We start from the raw sequence: 22,299 nt of genomic DNA, 5'->3' as shown, positions 1-22,299 counted from the left end.
TTCTTTTAAATAGTAGAAATAACATTAAATATTCTTACTACTTAACTGCTTTTGTTAAACAAACTGATTTTGAAAAGAAATTCAGCTATTTCATACCCTAAATCATCTCAAAAGTTCATCATTGGGTAAGAATGAGCAAAGTTCCACTCATCTCCAACTTATTTCTGCCACCACAAAACAAACCATTTCTTCAACTCTGAATGGTAACCAGGTTTCCATCACCTCTCAGCTAATGAATGATCAGATAAAAAGAATTTGCCTCTTCACATTCTCACCACATAACAATCCCATTTCCTAACAGAATTTAAATCCCAGTATTAGTTTTTCTTCTTTCTCTTGATATCTTACCTTTCACCTTGGCTACAAAAAGCGTGTCTGGTGGAGTTTGCAAAGATTCTTCCCAAATCCATCCCCAACATTTGTGACAGCTGCTTGATATTGACTTACTATTGTCACGTGTTCCAAGATAACTTGAAAAGCTTGCAGACTGTCAATGCATTCAGCCAGAATCACAAACAAATCTTGGGATTTCTTCTCCTTTCTTCTCTCCAATTAACTTTGCAGTGTTGGAGGTACTGCATCTTAAAAGATGTTAGATCAAGTCTCTCCTCAGATGGGTGGAAAAGGACCTATTGCCACTATCCAAAGATTTTTCTGCTCTCTTGGCCAGTATTGAAATCCCTCAACTAACCACCACAGTGGAGGCTATTCATTTCCCTACCTAGACAAATTACAAACTGTCTGTACCTAATCACACTAAGCACTTGAACTCCAAAATCACTTGAACTGACTGCAAAACTATTCGAAGTTGTGCAAAATAACACTAATCCAAAGGCTTTCTGCAAGATTGTCAACAAGGGCAATTCCAGAAACACAGCAGCATGGAGAATCTTACATTGTCATTGCTTTGTCTAATCATCACAGATGCTTCGAAAGCACCGCGAGCTATTCCAACCTCATCATATTCTGCTTCATTCACTCTTCCCCATTAATGTTTAAACTCTTTCCCAAAGGCATTTCCTACTGGGCTAAGATGCAGACAGCTATTTGGTATCTGAACCAAGTCTAAATTTCAGTCTAGACACATTGCATGACCAGATCGAGCAAACACAGCCCCTGTTATTCCCAATTCCTCACATACATTCTTTCTAGCAGGATTCATTCACCAAAGGCCTGATTTTACCCATTCCTGATTTCAGGGCACCAAGGCTAACTGTACCTTTTCAGCAACAGATCATGAAATATAAACCAGGAATCCAACCCAAATTCTTTTTGTCCAAAAGAAAGAAAAGCAAGATTTTTTTTAAATTTTAAATCCAGAGATACAGCCATTGTACCCATGTGACCAATCAACTTACTAACCCAGATGTCTGTGGAACGTGAGAGGAAGCCCATGCAGTCACAGGGAGAACACACAATCTCCTTACAGACAGCAGTAACAGCAACTTGGAAGAACCACTGTATTTGATCCAAAAACCATCAACATCTAAAGAATCAGGGTGCAAACTGGAGCTTCCATCAAACCAGAAACTTTATATAGAGTTCTTGGGCAAGTAGACAATTAAATTATTCTACATGCCTGCGATTCCACCGTACTTGTTGACTCAATTTGACAAAACAAATGCTAACTTAGATTTCTTTCAATTTATGAAAACATTCAGACTTACAATAACCCATAAGAGCTCTCAGAACAGAAAGGACAATCCCGTCACCTCCGGGTTGACAGATCATTGAAATGTGGAGCATCCATTTAGAACAGAGACAAGGAAAATTTTCTTTAAACAGAGGTTGGTGAATCTGTGGAATTTAGCCTGAACATTTAGCCTGAATGATTTAGCCTGAACAGCTACTGCTCAGTTTCTACTGACAGATGTTGCACTCTTAAGGGAACTGTCAAATCACTTGGGAAAGATTAAGCACATAGAAAACTGATAAAGTAAGACAACTAAGTTTGCAGCCAGTTCAGGAAAGATGATAATTTGCAATATTAATTATGCTAAAAATCACAAAAATGGATGACAGTCTGCTTAGGAATGTTATGTGCACCATGCACCGGCACACTGTAATTAAGACAATAAGAGGGGAGCAGAATTAGTCTATTCAGCCCATCAAGTCTTCTCCACCATTCCATCAAGGCCAATTTATTATCCCTCTCATCCCCATTTTCCTGTCTTCTCCCTGTAACTTTTGACATCCTGATTAACCGAGAACCTCTGCACCACTGTCATAAATATACCCAATGATTTAGCCTGCACAGCCATTTGTGGCAATAAATTCCACAGATTCACCAACCTCTGTTTAAAGAAATTTTTCCTTGTCTCTGTTCTAAATGGATGCTCCACATTTCAATGATTGTGCCCTCTGGTCTAAAACTCACCCACTATAGGAAAAATCCTCTCCACATAAACTGTCTGGGCCTTTCAATATTCAATAGGTTTCAAAGAGATTCTTTCCAAACCCCCCCTCCCATTTTTCTATATTCCAGTGAGTACATTCCCACAATCTTCAAACGTTCCTCATATATTGTTCCATTCCTGGGATCCTCCTTGTGAAACTTCTCTGGACTCTAATGCCAGCATATCTTTTCTTAGATAAAAGAAAGCTAACAGCATTGTGAAGGACCCCATGCATCCCCCATACAAAATCTTCTACCTCCTGCCATCTGGGAAAAGGTACCGAAGCATTCGGGCTCTCACAACCAGACTGTGTAACAGTTTCTTCACCCAAGCCATCAGACTCCTCAATACCCAGAGTCCAGACTGACATTGACATCAATTATATTGAAATTTGTCCTCCACTGTGTCTATTTATTTACTATTGTACTGCCCTGCACTGTTCTGTGCACTTTATGTAGTCCTGTGTAGGTCTGTAGTCTAGTGTAGTTTTTGTGCTGTTTTACATAGTCTAGTATAGCCTTGAGTTGTCTCACATAGTCTAGTGTAGTTTTGTGATATTTCATGTAGCACCAGGGTCCTGAAGGAACGCTGTTTTGTTTTTACTGTGTACTGTACCAGCAGTTTAAGATCGAAATGACAATAAAATGCAACTTGACTTGAAGTAGTACAATACATTGGTAAGGCCCAATTTGGAGTACCGTGTGCAGTTTTGGTCACGTTCCTAAAGTAAGGATGCAAATAAATTTGAAAGAGTATGTAGAAAATTTACAAGGATGCTGCTGAATCTGGGGGACACAAGTTAAAGGAAAGATTGAATAGGTTGGGACATTATTCCTAAGAATGTAAAAGATTTAGAGGAGATTTGATAGTGGTATACAAAACCATGAGGGGTATTAATAAGGTAAATGCAAGCAGGCTTTTCCCTCTGAGGTTGGGTAGGACTGTAACTGGACTTCATGGGCCAAGTATGAAAGGTGAAAAGTCTAAGGGGAACACGCGGGGAAACTTCAGTCAGAGGGACGTGAGCGTGTGTGACAGGTGCCAGGAGAAGTGGTGCACATCAGCTAGATTTCAACATTTAAATTAAGTTTGGATAGGTACTTGGATGGTAAGGTTACAGAGAGCTGTGAAGGGGGGTGGAAGATGGGGTAAGAAACGAAGTTGTAATGCTCACTCTCGCTACAGCAAAAGGACAACTCAGGTTTACTAATAAAGTTCTGAAGGAGGGGGAACATGAAGTATTGTCCAAAAAGTTGAAATTATTATTCCTTTTACCTGCATTAGTATTTATAAAATATGCTTCTTATGTATTTTTGAAGAGACATCATGATCCTTATAAACAATAGAGAAGTAAAAAACATAGGTAGATTGCTCTTAAAACCAAATATCAGGCAAAATTTGGAATTGCTACCAATTCACTACTTCTTCATAACCTTTATAATTAAATATTTAATACAGTGAAATATCATCCGGCAAACAAAAACTGCAGTTAAGACTATGCATCCAGAGAATCTGGAGTAAAAGCAAACGCAACAAAACAGTGTTCAGGATTACACTAAACTAGAAACTTGCTCCCATTCAAACCCATACAATCCGCAAAGTATCACAAGTCCAAGCGAACTCAGGGATTCACTATCAGCTGACTCACAAAGTGGAACAGTTAACGGCATGCATCTAGACCAGGGTCTTGATCAAGGGTCTCAGCCGGAAACATTGACCGCTTACTCTTTTCCACAGATGCTGACTGGCCTGCTGAGTTCCTCCAGCATTTTGTGTGTGTTGCAGATTTTCTCACGTCTGTGCATGTGGACCTCCCTGACGGCAAGGATGGTCAACCCTTTGATTCTACCAAAGGGCTTTTCCACTGTTGCTAAACTTCACATATAATTTGGAGACATTTAAAATTTGAAAGAGGTTTAAATAGTAAAAAAGTATTTCAGTATGAATGCAATTCTAAGGCATTAATTTGTTAAAATTGGAGAGAACTCACCTTCAATTGACTTTGCAGTCCAGGTCATATGTTGGGGTAATGCTAGAAAAACCACCCATCCTGACATAACACTGAGAGGCTAAATATCAAATCCATCTGTTCCTCAGCTCAACAATGGCTTAGTGTCAACACCAGCAGCAGAGTACAACTTCAATGCACTGACATTAATTTTGAAGTGTCCCATACAGTGCCTCCACTTTCTTAGAAGTTTGCACAGATTTGGCAAGTTTTCTTAAACTTTGACAAAACTTTTATAGATGGATAGTGGAGCTGATCCTGACTGGATGCATTATGGCTTAATATGGAAACACCAATGCCCAAAAACAGAAAAGCCTATGATAAGTGGTGGATGTAGCCCTGTCTATCACAGGCAAAGCCATCCCTACCACTGAGCACTGCCAACATATGTCCCAAAATATCAATGCAGTTATAAAGAAGGGAAGACAGTGGCTATACTTTATTAGGAGTTTGAAGAGATTTGGCATGCCAACAAATACTCTCAAAAACTTCTATAGTTGTACCGTGGAGAGCATTCTGACAGGCTGCATCACAATCTGGTATGGAAGGGCTACTGCACAGGACTGGAAGAAGCTGCAGAAGATTGTAAGTCAAGTTGGCTCCATCTTGGACACTAGCCTACAAAGTACCCAGGACATCTTTAGGGAGCGGTGTTTCAGAAAGGCAGCGTCCATTAACTAAGGACATCCAGCACCCAGGGCATGCCCTTTTCTCACTGTTACCATCAGGGAGGAGATACATAAGCCTGAAGGCACACACTCAGCGACTCAGGAACAGCTTTTTCCCATCTGCCATCTGATTCCTAAATGGACATTGAATCTTTGGACACTACCTCACTTTAAAAATATACAGTATTTCTGTTTTTGAATGTTTTTAAAAATCTATTCAATATATGTATACCATAATTGATTTACTTATTTATTATTATTTTCCCTCTGCTAGTTTATGTATTGCATTGAACCGCTGCTGTTAACTTTACAAATTTCACGTCACATCACAGCGATAATAAACCTGATTCAGATTCTGAAAACAGCATCCATCAGCAACACTGACCATCCAGGCCATGCTCTGTTTTTGCTGCTTTCATCAGGAAGCAGGTCCAGCAGTCTCAGGTCCATCACCACCAGGTTCACGAACAGTTATTACCCTTCAACCATCAGGCTTCTGAACCTACGAGGATAACTTAACTCACCTCAGCTAATTCTATAACTTATGGACTTGCTTTCAAGAACTCTACATCTCATGTTATCAGTATTATTTATTTACTTATTGTTTGTATTTGCACAGATTGCCTTCTTTTGCACGTTTGTTGTTTGTCAGTCTTTGTGTGTAGATTTTTGTTGATTCTATTGTTTTATTCTACTGAGAACGTCAAGAAAACAAATCTCAAGGTAATATATGCTGACGTATGTACTTTGACAATAGATTTACTTTGAGCTTTGAAGTGCTATAGAACATTTTTAAAATGTTAGCCTCTCATCTTAACCATCTCAAAACACTACTCACACACAATACAGTAATAAACTTATTACAAATATAGTTCAAAGTGATTTACAATGGGATAAAGTGCAAACATAAAAACAAAACACAAAATTATGTTAATTAAAGCAAGGTTAACTAAATAGGTTTTGAGCTGGTGTTTAAAAAATGTCCGCATCCCTTATAGTTTTAGATATTGAATTCCATAGTTTAGGAGCCCAGTTAAAAAGCGCTGACCTGCCAATTGTCTTTTGAAGAAGATTGTGAAATTTTGGAACCATTTCAGAAGAATACCTGAGAACACGGGCACGATTATAAAATGAAAGTGATTTTGCGATGTACTCTGGTCCTAGTCCATTGAGAGGTATAAAAACTTCCATTCCATTGTTGAGTTAATAGTCCTCAACTCTATAGATCAATAATTGGAAAATACTGAATAAATCACAAATAATTAATGGTTCCTTCTTTACATGCATCTCTGCACAAAAATATTTATCCAATTTTTCTGCTTGATGTTTGAAAAATCAAATTGCCCCTAGAGGCACATCTGGCAATAGCAAAAACTCCGCATCAAAAGATGTTCCACTGCAAACATATCAGCAGGGTACATATTTGAATCCTATGCTTCCTATGGCCCCATTCATCCGGTATACAACTTTGGAGTTATCTAAACAGCTCTTACTTTGGGTGAAGGAGAATGGAGGACGGGTGATGTCAGAAAATCAGAAATTGATAATTGGCTATGAATGTATAATTCAACTACCAACAAACTCTTAGTTACCTTCTCCATCACTAACCCTGTCTTTATAGCTGCTTTTTTCGCACGGCAAGAAAGTCACTTGATCTGTTTTATGCACTCCACCCGCTTCCTAATTCTGTCAATGATTGTTTAGGTTATGGCTCCTGTAGAGCTCAGCCATGCAGCTTTTCAGCAGGGAATGTTTCCAACTCCAGAATCCAGTCCATAAACACACACAATGCTTGATGGAACTCAGCAGGTAGGACAGCATTCATGGAAGTAAATGGACAGTTGATTTTTTAGGCCGAGACCCTTCAACAGGCCCGAAATATTAACTGCATTCCATCCATAGATACTGCTTTACCTGCTGAGTGCCTCTAGTACTTTGTGTGTTGCTCAAGTTTTCCAGCATCTGCAGGATCTCATGTCTCCAGACCAGTAATACCTTTTGGACAAACATTTCTTGTTCAACTTCACCACCCATCCCTCCCATCCCTTGTGTTTCTTAACTGTCAAGGAGAAGAGGTCCTTTCTCTTCATTCTGTTAAGGCTGCCAACTTCATAATCTTCATCAAATCTCCTCCTGGTCTCCCCGTCTTCCCAACGTCACACTACTTCATTCCATTGTTCAGCATGACTGAACTTTTATTAAAGCCTTTGCGCTGGGGAAACTGCCATCTGTTCTCCTCCTGCAGGATATTCACTGCCTCTCCTTCAATGCTAAGCATTTCAAAACATATTCCCTGTGTACAAAAATTTAGAAACTCAAGGAACTCATGTCACCACTCCAGAGATTTACATTTTCTACTGTCAAAGAGCAGAGTGATTAGTAGTATCGAAGAGACAGACAGCTAACCTTTACAATTTCTTGCCATCAAAATCATTAACATTCTGTCATAATGGTTCCATCACGCACCTCATCTAATCTATGGTTAAAGTAGTCAGTTCAGCAAAGCTCCCCCACTAAGCTGAAAGAATCAATGCAACTGCAGCTCTGCTTAAAATTAAATCAAAAGTTTCAAAGTACATTATCAAAGAATATATAAATTGTACAATTGAGATCTCCTTGCTTAGAGGCAGCCACAAAGCAAGGAACCCTACAGAATCTGATTAAAATAAAGATCAACACCTGATGCACAGAGAAAGGAGGAGAAAAACAAATTATATCAACTATAGAAGCAACCAACGTTCCTAAACAAAATAAGCCCTTTGATCCAAATGCTGGAGCAGGCCCAAAACCTCAGTATCAGTTCATCACATTAGCAGGTATGGAAGCATAGCAGTTGGGGCCGTCTTCATACCCTCAGTGCCATGGAGAGAGGAGTGAACATTGTGGCAGAGCAAGCAAAATCGGCTCTCGCCTCTGATCCTGACACCCTGTCTGTCCAGTCTATCTGGGCTGGCATTTAAACTGGAAAGACAATTGAGAGGTTGCTGGAGGAACTCAGCAGGTCAGGTGGCAGCAGAGGGAAATGGACAGCTGATGTTTTGATCTTTCCAGATGAAGGATCTTGACGTGAAATGTCAACTTGTAAACACGAGATTCTGCAGTTTTACATCAGCACTTTATTCACTTCCAAAGATACTGCCTGACCTGCTGAGTTTCTCCAGCACTTAGTGTGCGCTCCTCTGAAATATGAATTGCCCACTTCCCTCCACAGATGGCAAGGTAGATGGCAACAGTCTTATCTGCATGGTAGGGGAGGCCATAATGAAGGGGAATAGGTTTAGCGACAGAAAATATTTAAAATGGACCTAAGGGACAGCTTTTCCCACTCAGATGGTGGCAAGTATATGCAGTGATATGTCAGATGAAGTGCAATCACAGACAAGAGGAAATCTGCAGATGCTGGAAATCCGAGCAACACACACAAAATGCTGGAAGAACTCAGCAGGCCCGGCAGCATCTACGGAACAGGGTACCGTCGGTGATTCGGACTGAGACCCTTCATCAGCACTGAAGGTAAAGATGAGTCAGAGTAAAAATAAAAGTGGGGGGGTGGGAAGGAGGGGAGGGAGAATCACAAGGTGACAGGTGACACTGGGAGGGATGAAGTGAATAGCTGGGAAGTTGACTGGTGAAAGAGATACAGGGCTAGAGAAAGGGGTATCTGACAGGAGGGGGCGGAAGGCCATGGAAGAAACGAAAGGGGGAGAAGACCCTAAGGGAGGTGATAGGCAGGTCAGGAGATGATGCGGGGTGGGGGAGGGAGGGAATGGTGAAGTGGGGGATTACTGGAAGTTCAAGAAATTGATGTTCAAGCCAGCAGTTTGGAGGCTACTCAGTCAGAATACAAGGTGTTGCTCCTCCAACCCGAGCATGGCCTCATCGTGACAGTAGAGGCGGCCATGGATAAACATATCAGAATGGGAATGGGAAGTGGAATTAAAATAGGTGGCCTCTGGAGATCCCAATTTCTCTGGCGGACGGAGCGTAGGTGCACAACAAAGCGGCCTCTCAACCTACATCAGGTTACACCAATGTACACTGGGAGCAGCGGGCTATGACCCCAGACTCACAGGTGAAATGGAAGGACCATTTGGGGCCCCAAATGGTAGTGAGGGAGGTGGGGTAGGGGCAGGTATGGCACTTGTTGCACTTGCACGGGTTAGTGCCAGGAGGGAGATAAGTGGGGAGGGCCGAGTGGACAAGGGAGTTGCGTAAAGCAGAAAGTGGCGGGTGGGGGGGGGGGGGGCCAGTGTGGGAGAAAAGATCTGCTTGGTGGTGGGATCCTGCCGGAGATGGTGGAAGTTGCAGAGGCTGGAGGAGTGGTAGACGTCAACAAGAGGAACACTATCCCACGTGGAGTGGTGGGAGGATGGGGTGAGAAAGTGTTTGAGATAGGTACAATTGTATCATTTAAGTCCTTCGATATACACGTGGAGGGGGTGGGACTTGGAGGGATGTGGGGCAAATGCAGGAAATTTCATCTGGCCATGTGGGCACTTTGTCAGCATGGATTCATTTGACCGAAGAGCCAACACCACTCCGTGACTCCATGCCATTCCGCTCTGCTGAGTTCCTCCAGCATTTCTTTGTTGCTCCAGATTCCAGATCCAGTTGTTTTGATTGCAGAGATGTTAAAAAAAAAGAGATCACAGTAGTTGTTTCTGGGAATTGGATTCAAATGTTTAAGGTTAGTGGAGGAAGGTTTAGGAGAAATGCCAGAGCTAGTTTTGTTTTTAAAAAGCACAGTGGTGTGTGCATATCACTGTGTCAGGAATGGTGGTAGAGCTGATATATTAGGGGCATTTAAGAGACTCAAAGAAAATTGGAGTGCTGTGGGCCCTGTAGGATGGAAGGTTAAATCAATAATGGAGTAGGTTTATGTAGGTTGGCACATCATGTGCCAAATAACTGTGCTGTACTGTTCTATGTTTACTTTAAAAAAGACAAAATAAAGTTTCACCCTCATCTACGCTTGAGATTACCTTAATTTATGATTGCTGCATGTATTGCCACCAAATGACTCCTCTCAATTTGACTGGACCAGACTTTGGGCATAAAGCTCTATCATTTGGTGGAACCTCTGTTGGAATTATTCCTGGAATGTCCAGGCAAGTGGACGTAAAAATAGACCAGTAAAGACATTTAACTCATCCAATTAACCAAAAAACAATTTTGAGGAATTTGCCTTTTTTTTTTAAAATAAAGGTTCCAAAATGTGTTATCTTTATACGGGCAGCTATGTCATGTGGCCTTCAGATGACTTGATGCCGTGTGAAAGCCTGCTTCTGCACTTGAAGATGATTTGCCTTAGCTGGCCCAAGAATGTCTTCCAAGTCTTTGATTTTCCTCACGAATGCCTCAACCTTGTTGCCGTTCCCACCACATCAGTCCCAGGTCATAACAGTCCGCCAAACGACCCTTGCCCATTGATATTAATTTAAATTCCTCTCCTAACCACAAATCCATTCAATGCCAGCTTCTCAGCCCTCATCATCTCCTTGATCCCTCAGACTCTGCCGAAAAATGCTCAACTCTGTACCTTTCATCCATTTGCCCTTGGCTCAACTTTCCTAGCAATCATGGAACACCATGAATACCTCAGATGCTCCGGTTACACTCTCCAAAAATCAAGCTCTCAGGCATTTCCCGACAAATCATATTATCTATTGCTTGTTCCATGATGCACGAGGATCAGGGTTAAATATACACATTGATGAGCTTACACAGACATTTCAGGTACAGAATCCCAAAGCAAAAACAAGGGGAAAAAATAACAAAATTATAGAGAATTAGCCACTTCCCTCAATTATATTTTTAATGTCTGACCCTTATCCTGAGACTAATCAAATCCTAGATGCTCCAGGCAAAGGAAACAGCTTCATGTCATCTACCTTCTCAGAATCTTGTAAGTTTCTCTAAAACTTGAGTGGAGTCATGGACGAATTCTGCTTGTGCTCTTCTTAAAAGAGAACTCCACATCTCAATAATTAATCCAGTGAATCACTGCTGCATCGACTCCAAAATATGCATATATAGAGGGACAAGGTAATTAAATTGCCAACTATTTAGAAATGATCCAGGTTTCTTTCAGCACAAAGAAAAATTATTCACAGAAATGGGAAACCAAAACTACCTTAACAACTTTGATGCTTCCTGGAAGTTACCCTCATGTAAACATGTCACCACCTGGAAAGCTCAGTAGAAATCATTTAAAAACCAACAGCATGGGAAAACTAACCAGCTCAGTAAGTTTTTTTTAAAAAAACCTGGCATGTTGCTTAGGGAGAAAATCTCCAAATTCCTATGCAAAATTTTCATTTACTTCTGCACTGGCCACAAGACGGCCACCACTTGAAGCTTTTCAACTACATACATACCGGAATTATATTGGGACCTTACACATGACATTTGGAGTGGAAACCTTATATTATAATATGCAATTGTGAAAGTTGCCACTGAAAAGGAACGTGTTCAGAGTTCAAGCACCCGTTTGTGCACCGAGCGATTCTTGAGGTCAGAATAGTGCTCTCAATTTGGTCGGAAGTGCTGTGATGAATTAAAGTTGAAAATTCTGTATGAAAATAGGTCAACACTCAGTAAATTTTCAATGGTGCCCCTTAAATGAAGCGCGTCAAATCTGAACCTTTTGCTTATTTCCACAGGCTACAAACACTAACCTTCTTACATTCCATAAAGCATATGCATTTTAACTAACTTATTTCATACAACATCCCATGTTAACCAAACATAACTGGACTCAGAGTGAAAGGCCTTACAATTCGGGTATTGCAGCCTGTCTGAGAATGAAGACCGAGCAAGAAAGTGGCAAAATGTTTATGCTTTAAATTTCCTACCACGATAGCATGAAGAATAAGCAAAGAGAATCAGATTACCTTAAATATAGGATTGTTTTGAATGAAACAGTAGTTCAGTTACAAAGCAAAATCTGCATCCCAGGAATCAATTGCTACATAAACTAACATGCAACTTTGAGCAATGGGGTTAAATGCCTTGTTCCTGACGGCTCAGATCCAAAAGCCTGGGCCACATTGTTGTTCTTTTGATCCTTTGGTCGCAGTACTTACATTCTCATACAGGGCTTGAAGGGTCTCCAGGTCAACCACAGAATTGTCCAAGTTCAGAACAGCTGCAGAAAAGGACAAAAGGAAGAGTTGTCAAAACGATGACAAGCTAGTGGTGAACAGTTAACAGAGCACAAAAGGTGCTCAGTGGCTGCGGAGGCGACCCGCTGGTCAGATGGGCTTTGGCTGCACAAATGGTAGGGATTGTGGTGTGGCGGGACTTGCAAACGAGGACAGTGGTCGGGCCCAGGTGTCTGTAACACAAGATTTCCACCACACACGCAGATGCACCCACTCCATTGTCACAGCCAAAGCCAGAGAGATCAGAGGGATGCCAGAGACCAGCCTTCCCAGAGAATTAGAAAAGCAACACCACAACAGAACAAACTCATTCTCATCTCTAGTCGGTGTCAAACACAAGGCGGCTAATCCCAATTTGAATTAGTCAGTTAACTTCAAAACCTTGACAAGGGTCAAGTCCTCAGCACATAAATCTGACAGTTTTAGTGCAGATTTTGAAATTTCATTCCCCTTTCCCACAAATTTCTACAATGGGAGGTCTGAACTTCTCACGCAATCACCCATTATTAACCCATGTGCAGTTGTGTTGTGGAAATGTTAAGCAGATGTTCAATTAATTGAATTACTACGTGACATCAAGCAGCATTGTTGCATACACAGGGCCGAATGGGTGCAAATTAGACTCCATGCATCATATGCAAATAGTGGAAGACTATATTTACAAATCTGAATACTGCTTCAGTTCAATAGGCTGGTGAGCCACACATTAGTACAATTATCTCAGTAGCAAAGACTGCTTAATCAGAAATTAAACCATGCAGGCCGTCTTCTGAACAGTCCTCTCTTACATATTTCAGTTAGAGCTCAATCCCAACCATGTCTGCCACACACACAATTCCAACAATTTAACAGGCAACCAAGTACAGCATTGCTGCAGCTAACAAACCCCAAAACACTGATTGTGGCACTACGAGTGTTTACCACTCACAAAAACCCACCCAACCCGCCTGGAACATACAATTACAACCACAGATCCTTCTCAAACTATTACAGATGCTGGGTAAGGATTGGCCATTTCTCCCCTCCTGTAGATACATGTACTTCTTATGGAAACCACAACCTCACAGCCCACCCGCTTCATGTCAGTTCTTCATGCCTGGGGATCAGCGGATTGTAGGATGAGAGCAGAAACATTTTATCAGACAACAATGCCATGTACTGGGCGCTTCACACCATGATTTCAAAGCATTGAAATCAACTGAACTGTATTCCACACACCAATAACATAGTGCCCCTATCCCAAAGTCCTTACTCGCAGACTTGCTGCAGTCAATCAAATCTGATCAAACAACCTTGGTGAAGTTATTGCGATGTTTACTCATTTGAGTGACTTGGGGAGAACACTGACATTTTGGGTTTCATTTTCAAAACCAGCTTAGAGCTGTATTGTAAGCTATTTGATTCCACAAACTAAAATTTAAAATATTTTTAAAGAATATGGCTGTGACAGAATGGCAAAAATACAGGGAAACTTACCACAAAACTAAGACCACAAGACATGGGAGCAGAATCAGGCCATTTGGCCCATCAAGTCTGCACTGCCATTTCATCATGGCTGATTCATTTTTTCTTCCAGACCCAATGTTTTGCCTTCTCCCCATACACTTTCATGCCCTGACCGATCAAGCATCGATCAACCTCTCCCTTAAATGACTTGGCCTCCACAGCTGCCTGTGGCAATGAATTCCACAGATTCATCACTCTCTGGTTAAAGAAATTCCTCATCTCTGTTCTAAAAGGAAGTCACTCTATTGAGTACATCCTCTGGTATTAGACCCTCCCCCCCACCACAGGAAAAATCCTCTCCAAATCCATTCTATCGAGCCCTTTCAAAATTCAAGAGGTTTCAATGAGATCATCCCTCATTCTTCTGTATTCTGATGAGTATAGGCTAATAGGCTATCCTCTGCAACAGAACTATTGACTTATTACAAATTCAATGAAGCAGTTTGTGTGTCAAGAATCTCTAATTTTCTGCACTTCTGATTCATGATTGTATTGCTGTTACAAACACAGTTTACTGCATACACTTTAACGTTCTGAAGCATGCATAAACAACAAACAACAGTAAGCGACAAACCTCCCCTTCCACCAGTGTTTTCAAACTTTTATGCAAACCATCCAGTAAATTTATTCTGGGAAAACACAGGGCACGCTGTATTCTTTTTGAGGCAACATAGTTTTAGGATGTCCATTATGAAGTACTACCAAATAGATGAATGCATGCAATAATGACCAACTTGCTTCAGAGTCTGATGGATTCAATATGTATCTATTTAATATCTGACCGTTTAGGTTAGTGAATGGGGTTATATGCCTTTTGCAATCAAGTGAATAAAAAGGTAATGTTTGTCAGGGCATATTCTGGATTTGGGGTATTGAGTAAAATATTAACTTCAGCAATCAATCTTTGGATTTGGAGATGGACTGCAGATTAAATTTAAAATGTAGCTCTGGACAAAAGCTTCCTAGAGCTGCAAACTAAAGTTAATTGAAAGCCTGACAATGTTGATTAACATTCACATTGCATGTCTTGAGTATAGGTGCGAAGGAGGAATGAAAGTTATGTTGTCATTCAAAGGAAGCATTGTCAACACTTTGTAAATACAGAATAGACTTTTGATCTTTAGCACATAAAATGCCATGTTATAATGGGTTAAACAGGCCACTTCCTCTGAAAGGGTCTCAATATGATGCATGCTGTGTTTTACTGTGTCGAATAAAATAGTACTTCACATCCAGCAATTGCGTCTCTAGTGACTTTGTTCACATTACAACAACATCAAGCATTCATTTTGCTCAAGACTTTATATTAAAAACTCAGCTACATTTCTGGTAGGAAGAGATCAGACTGTTGAAAGCAACATACAATGTCAGAGAATGGGGTATCCACTTAACTGGGAAATGAATTAAAAACCCTTTCTGCAACCTGACCTTTTAGATTCCTGGGCTGACCACACCCACAGGGGCTCTGGTCGGGGAGGTGACCATTAATGCTATGTTTAGGCACAAATCAAATGCCTTTGCCTCGAGGCAATACGCACAAATTGCTGGAGGAACTCAGCAGGCCAGGCAGCACCTATGGAAAAGTGTATCGTCGACTTCTCTGGCCGAGATGCTTCGGCACCATCTGCAAACTTTCTCTTGTTTGAAACTCGTCTCGAAGCTATTTGGGAAGTTCAAATCATTACTAAGTTGATAATGTTCTTGGGTGACTTATAACAGAGCAGAAAGTGGAAGATGGATGTTCAGAAAACCAGCACATTAGGGGTACTGTAGACTCTCATTTGATGCCCACTTTTGTTTTACCAGGTATCTTGATGCTACACTTGAAGTGCTGTCGCAATGTCAAGAGTGGTCAATCTTAAATCACTCTTAGAAATCAGATCTTCAGTCCAATTTGGATATAACAATTGGCCAAGCTGGATGTCAGCTTGGATTTTCAAGCTGGACATTTGTCCCACCTTGTCTAGCAGATGCCAGTGTTGCGAGAGTAAGCAATATACTAGGCCATAAAATTACAGGCTGGTCTGAGAGCCATGTGATCATCACAAAATTTAGTGCTGGAATGCCTGCCTGATTTCATTTCTTCTCCAGTGGACTATAAGACATAGTAGCAGAATTAGGCCATTTAGCCCATCACATCTGCTCCACCATTCCATCATGGCCAATTTATGTTTCCTATCGACCCCATTTTCCTGTCTTCTCCCTGTAACCTAGGACACCCTTACTAATTAAGAACATACCAATTTCCTTTTCCATAATTTGTCCAATGACTTGGGTACACTTACCTTCACAGTTGTCTGTGGCAATGAATTCTGCAGGTTCACAACCATTTCACAAAAGAAATTCCTCATCTGTTCCAAAAGGACATCATTATATTCTGAGGCTGTGCCCTCTGGTTAGGCCTTTCAACATTCCCAAGTTTCAATCAGATCCCCATCCACCTCAATCTTCTAAACTCCAGTGAGGACAGGCCCAGAGCCATCAAAAAGTTTCTCATATGTTAACTTGTTTATTCCAGTATCATTCTTGTGAACTTCCTTTCGATCAGGGATTTGCAACGTGGGGTTTACATCCCCTTGCTTAATGGTATTGGTCTGTGGCATAAAATAGGCTGGCTAATGCATCTTTTCTTTGATAATGGACCTCAAACTGCTCACAACACTCCAAAATGCAGTTTGACTAATGCCTCAAAGCCTTATGGAACAGAAACTATAAAGGTGGCAAGTGGATCCTTTCAGAAGAGATGTGGCAACAATATGTGGCGAGTCTGTACTTGTATGCAGGACTTGTGAGCTGGCGATGACAGATCACCTCTCTGAGATGACTGAGCTGAATAGATAATTAAGAGTTATTAATTCATTTTGTTTTTTCAAAGTTTCAGTCAGCTTTATTCTTCAGCAATCAAGCTTGGGTCCCATTCAACATTCCAAGACGGCTCCAGGTAGCACAATCAGCATAAAGGACAATGTACAGGTGGACAATTAATAAAGACATTATGAGGAAGTCAGTGAGCAGGAAGTGGCTGTGAAGGTGACTGCTGCCATCTGGAGTGCATTTGCTCAGTACTGCAAGACTGCTTCAGATTAATACACAGGGTACAGACTAGAGTCTGAAATGAAATCCTCACTCATGTTTGTTAAAGGATCTTTTCTAGAGAACAAATAAAATGCAAGATTACACAAACCACATCAGACATTTCAAAGGAAAAGATATTTACTAAGTATTAGTAAGCCTTGCAATATTACTCAATTTTTCTTCTCACTTTGCAAAAGTCCCAAAGAAATCTCAAGTTTTTAAGACATCCTAGAATACACAAGCCACAACTAAAATTACAACAGAGAATGTTAATTTTAAAGAATGTCAGGAATGGTATTGTAAGATATTGGAAGAAAAATATTCTGTTTCTTTATATCCAACTAACAATGTGCAGCACACAATTATACTCATTCACATAACTAATATTCAAATATAAATGCAAAAGATTTAACACCTCTCCACATGTCACCAAATAGGATGAAGAGAAGCCCAGATGTACCACTTTCACTATGCTTTCTCATTTCTGCCCACCATGCGTTGCAAACCCCACCCCAAGCTATTTTAACTCTACCAAAGGTGAGAAAGCTGCCAATCTCCAGAGAAGCAGGAGCCTAATGTTAGCAGCAAGCTTGTGCCCCAGTGCTGACATTTTAACTTCTGGATTGCTCCACCTCATTGTGGATTCTCCAACCTTTAAACTACATTATGGTTATTGAACTAAATGCCATAATCCTAGTATTACAAAAGAGAAGTATGGCAGGAACGCTGTCAAGGCAAGGAAAATGGCTTAATTGATAAGATCAACAGGCTTCTCGGAATTGAAGCAACCAGAGGTCATGTGAACCATGACAAAATGGACAACAGCCATGATCTTAATGACTTCTGCAATGGGATTGAGATGTTGTAAGTTCTTACCCCCTCACCTGAATGCAAATTATCAGAACAGTAATGAGAGACCCCAATTAAGAAATTTGTTACTCAGCTTTGTTTAGGGCTGACTCTTGGTATCTTATTTAAAGAGGGAGCACGGGAGGTTTAGAGCATCACATTTGATAAGTTAACAAGAATGCCAACCACTGTCAAGAGCTCCAGACACTATGGAGAAGGCTCAGAAGCAATGTTTACCAAAATATTTATACAAATAGATAAATTTCAAATAAATACAACTATATACACTATCCTTCAAGGCTGTTTATAATGTAATATATCCCTGCCATGGTATCACTCTTGCTGGCTATAAGCCAAACATGAGAGATTTGTTGGCTCCTAAAAGTATTCACTTCTTTGCAGATAATGGCCTTAAAGTAGAATCATTCAATCCACTTCAAAGCAATCACAGGTCACAGCAATGTTACAGCACAAGAATTATGACCAATTTGAAAATCCATTCCCCTCAACAGAGGCGAGGAGATCCTTTCATTGCAACTTTTCAAATAACTCAATTTAAAGCTATTTAAAAAAAAATCCAAATTCTAGGCTGAGACCCAGTCCAGACTAATGAGATGCAGGTCTCCATTCCTGACAGCTACAAGGGTCCCGATTAGCACACTTCCAATTTTGTGCACCGGAGACATCAAAAACAGACCAAGTGATTGATTTACACAACACCTTGTTCAATCCACAACCGTGACCCCAAGACTCCAGTTGTCTGTTATTTTAATGTTTCATCTCACTCCTACATCTTTTCCCTTGGATTCCCGCACCAGTCAAAGCTCAAAAGCTAATAATAAACGCATCAGCATGGAAAGCAAACCACAAACTCCACTTCCTTTTAAAACTGCTTGTGTTGAGAGCGCGCACCCAGGAGAGAACACCAAAATGGCACAAGATTGGGTAGTAAACAGGAAAGAACTAATAAAATTATAATGCACAAGACAAAATGAGATATTAGCATTAAAACTAAAGAGCCTATCCAAGACACACCAGGAATGGGAATGATTACCAGGAGAGGAAGAAAAGCAGAGAAAATTCTGGCAGAGTACAGAGACTCCAGAGGTTCAGTAATCTATCTGAAGAAAAATGCAGCCACCCTGCAGTGCAGACCAAACCAATGTCCTGCATCTGTTGGGGGACCCCTTTTCAATAACAGTTTATCTTTTTTTTTTGTAATCATCCGCTTGGCAATTCAGTTCAGGAGCCATTGATCTGAAGTATTTAACTTAATTCTCCCTACCCTACCCTCTGCACTGATGTGATCCAAAAACTGCTTCCACAACATGCTATTTCTATTCCCAACTGAAAAATCGAGCTTTCAAGTCTCTCTTTGGAGCGATGGAGAATGAGAAGCAACTTGGTAGAGATATACAAGGTTATGAGGGGCATTAACAGGGTAGATAGCCAGCACTCCTCTCACCCACCCCCACCCCCCCTGGGGCAGCAATAACTACTAGTAGAGGACATCCTTTCAAAGTGAGTGGAGGAAAGTTTGGAGAGATGTCAGAGATAAGTTTGTTTTAAACAGAGCAATGAAAGGTTATGAGCTGTGTAGGAGGGAAGGGTTAGATTGATCATGGAGTTAAAAGGTTGACATATCATAGAACAAAGGACCGATAATGAGCATTACTGTTCAATGTTCTATATGCAATCATGTGCTTTTTAAATTATATTTTCAATCAGATCATTTCTTGTTCACTGCTACAATTAAATAATCATTTTCAACATGAACTTGCTGTTGATGTTCTTCACAGTGTCAGGATAATGCATTGTGAAAGCACATTGGAGGCTAGACAGTGGTATCATTAGCAGAACTGCAACATTGCAGCTCCAATGACCTGGGCTCAATCATCATCTCCAGTTCTATGTGAAGTTACCACAGTCTCCCTTTGACTGCATGTTTTCCTCTCATGGCTTAAAGACATGTAGATCGATTTATAGAGGTCAATTAACACTGGAGTGTTAGAATGTGGAAGAGCTTCTAAATTTGATCAGTTACAGAGAAAACTAATGGTGGAATAAGCACCATACTGTGAGCTGGCATGGGTTTAATCAATCAAATGGCCCATAACCGAAGAAAAGGTAAAAATATTGAAGTGCAGAGCCATTTGCTGTCCAACAGATTTAAAACCAGTTCCATCAGTATCTAGGTGGAAAATTCTTACTTCTACAAACACAGCATACTGGTACAACATCTTAGCCACTCAAAACATTGCACTTATATTGTAAACACAACAGCTGCAGAGGGTGTAATATTAAGTTACCAAAATATTCAATGGAAGCAACCATTCATAGGAAACATCTTAAACAGCTGATGAAATGTGGAAGTAGAAAAAAAATCAATCAAGAATCCTGGTCCATGTTGCTTCCAAGAAAAAAAAACGCAGCCTTTGAAACAAAACAAATACTGGCATTGCCAAAATGTATCAAATTACAGCAACTCCACTTTCATCATTTACACCTTTGGCCTTTTTCCTTTCATGGGATGTAATGGCGAAAAGAGGGATGTACTGATAAAAGTTTGAAGCGAGTGGGAATATGCATGAAGAAAAGAAGGGAGGAGGATTAAAACAAAAAAAGGAAACTTTTTTAAAAAAAAATAAGGACAGCAGCAAGTAAAATTTTTTGTTATCTTGTTATGGAGTGTAGAATTGTTGAGACATCAAATAGGAAAAGAAAATGCATACTAACAAAGTCTCAGCCAATGTGTGCAATTTAGTGCTATTAGCTAAATTGTTATTGCTCAAGCAGACCATTTATACATCCTTTCCTCATCCCAATCACATCAGCATTTTGTCCAGTGTTCTTTTTAAAAAGATTCAGTAGCATCAGTGTAGCTAATAGCATTTGAAAGGGTAGCTCTCCTGAAACACATCATCCCTGGCTCTAGTGAAGGACTTAGCTCAAGTTGCAAGCATTTTCAAATGGAAAAATAAAAGAAATGATGCCATGGAACATTTGCAATGACTGTACAAATAATTAGACTTAAGAGTTAAAGTTTGATTTTCTTTTATATAAAAGAAAACAGTTCCTTTAGGAATATAATGCACTTCTGGTCAATTGCGATAATTCAACTCAGCTGCTTTTCTGTAGCATGACTTCATAATAAAATTCTGATCTAAGCAATTATGTCACAAAAACAGTATTTTAACATTCAGACTTTGAGCCCCGACACTCCTTTTTATTGAGGAAATCATGAGAAGCTGTAAGCCCCAGAACTAATCTGTTCAGTCCTTGTGGAAGAAGTGGACTCAATACACATAACCTGGCTCTTCCTTTTCCGTAAGATATCAATGGATTGCCTTTACTACTGTGGAACAGAGGTCTGATCACCCTTGTACAGCTTTCCTTTGTTGAAGCAAAGCAGGAAATAGAAAGAACACGAGTCCAAGTTCTCTGTAACGATAAATGATAAATGGGTTTCCTCTTGGAAGAAATAAGAGGAGGCTAAAGACAGGAGAGGAAGGCTTGTGGCTACTGTGGTTTTAACTTGTGAGTTCTATTCAAAACCAATTGACAAAGATCAAAGCCTGTCATCTACCCCAACCAAGCTCAAGAAATAGCCTACATTAATCCCTGCAATGGAGTCAAATTGCCAAACTGAGCACTGAGATTGACTTAGTTCATCAACCTTTCTAATGAGGCAACAATTAAAAGTGTTAATTTGCTCGTCCTCTCTCCATAGATGCTGCTCGACCCCGCCGTTCTCAGAAACCTTTCAGATTTACAGCATTTTACCATAAATTAAGCTACGTCATCACGTCATCACAATAGCATCACATCACGTCATGATTTTAGAGAGCTAATCCCAGTACCACTGACAAAAGAAAAGGGATATTGGCAAACCAACAAACACAAAATGCTGGAACAACTCAACAGGCCAGACAGCATCTATGGGAAATAATACAATAACGTTTCGGGCCAAGACCTTCAGCAGGGATAACTGGCTCTTTTACAGGATTTAATGCATGAATTTTTATATTTTGAATTTTCCTCTAAATGATCTTGCCCAGTAAAAAAAAATCAGTGTGAAAACTATCATATGATTGTATCAGTAACAATGCAAACAATTCAAGCAATTAATTTTACCATTTTACATGCCAGAGAGGTTAAGGTACTTTAGAAAACACAAACCACAAGGATTAAAATCAAAAAGATATGGTCTGTGGGATCTTAAATCCTGCCCCAGCAAATGGTTATTTAAATTCAACCAAATTGTACAAAAATATGAAACTAATTGTCCACAAAATTATAAAATTGTTTATAATAAAACAAAAATCAGTTCACTCTTGCGCTCTTAAAAAAACAACAGAATGTGTCATCCTTCTCTGGGTCTGGCCTATGTGACCACAGTCTAGTGATTGACCCTTAACCACGCTCTGCAATAGCCACATTCCAGGGTGGTGAGTGTTGAGTTACAAATCCCAATACAAGGCCTTATAATGCACAGGATCAAAAAAATTTGCAGTGGGTTGTACACTCAGCCAACTCCATGGGCATTAGCCTCTCCACCACGGAGGACATTTTCAAAAAGCAGTGCCTCAAGGAGGTGGCATTCATCATTAAGGGTCCTCTGCATCTGGGACATC

At 40.3% G+C, this 22,299-nt stretch overlaps 1 protein-coding gene across 1 annotated transcript in view; it reads right to left on the bottom strand.

Annotated features, from left to right (window-relative positions):
• The window catches only part of LOC132403320 (formin-2-like), a 392,743-nt gene that overhangs the window by 131,639 nt on the left and 238,805 nt on the right, over positions 1–22,299 (bottom strand). The window contains 1 exon segment of the mRNA XM_059986771.1: positions 12,158–12,219. Coding sequence (XP_059842754.1) covers positions 12,158–12,219 — 62 coding nt within the window.

This window comes from Hypanus sabinus, chromosome 12 (genome assembly GCF_030144855.1).
Source record: "Hypanus sabinus isolate sHypSab1 chromosome 12, sHypSab1.hap1, whole genome shotgun sequence".
NCBI lineage: Eukaryota > Metazoa > Chordata > Chondrichthyes > Myliobatiformes > Dasyatidae > Hypanus > Hypanus sabinus.
The sequence above is the reverse complement of the archived record's forward strand: the minus strand, read 5'-3'. Positions and strand labels throughout refer to the sequence as shown.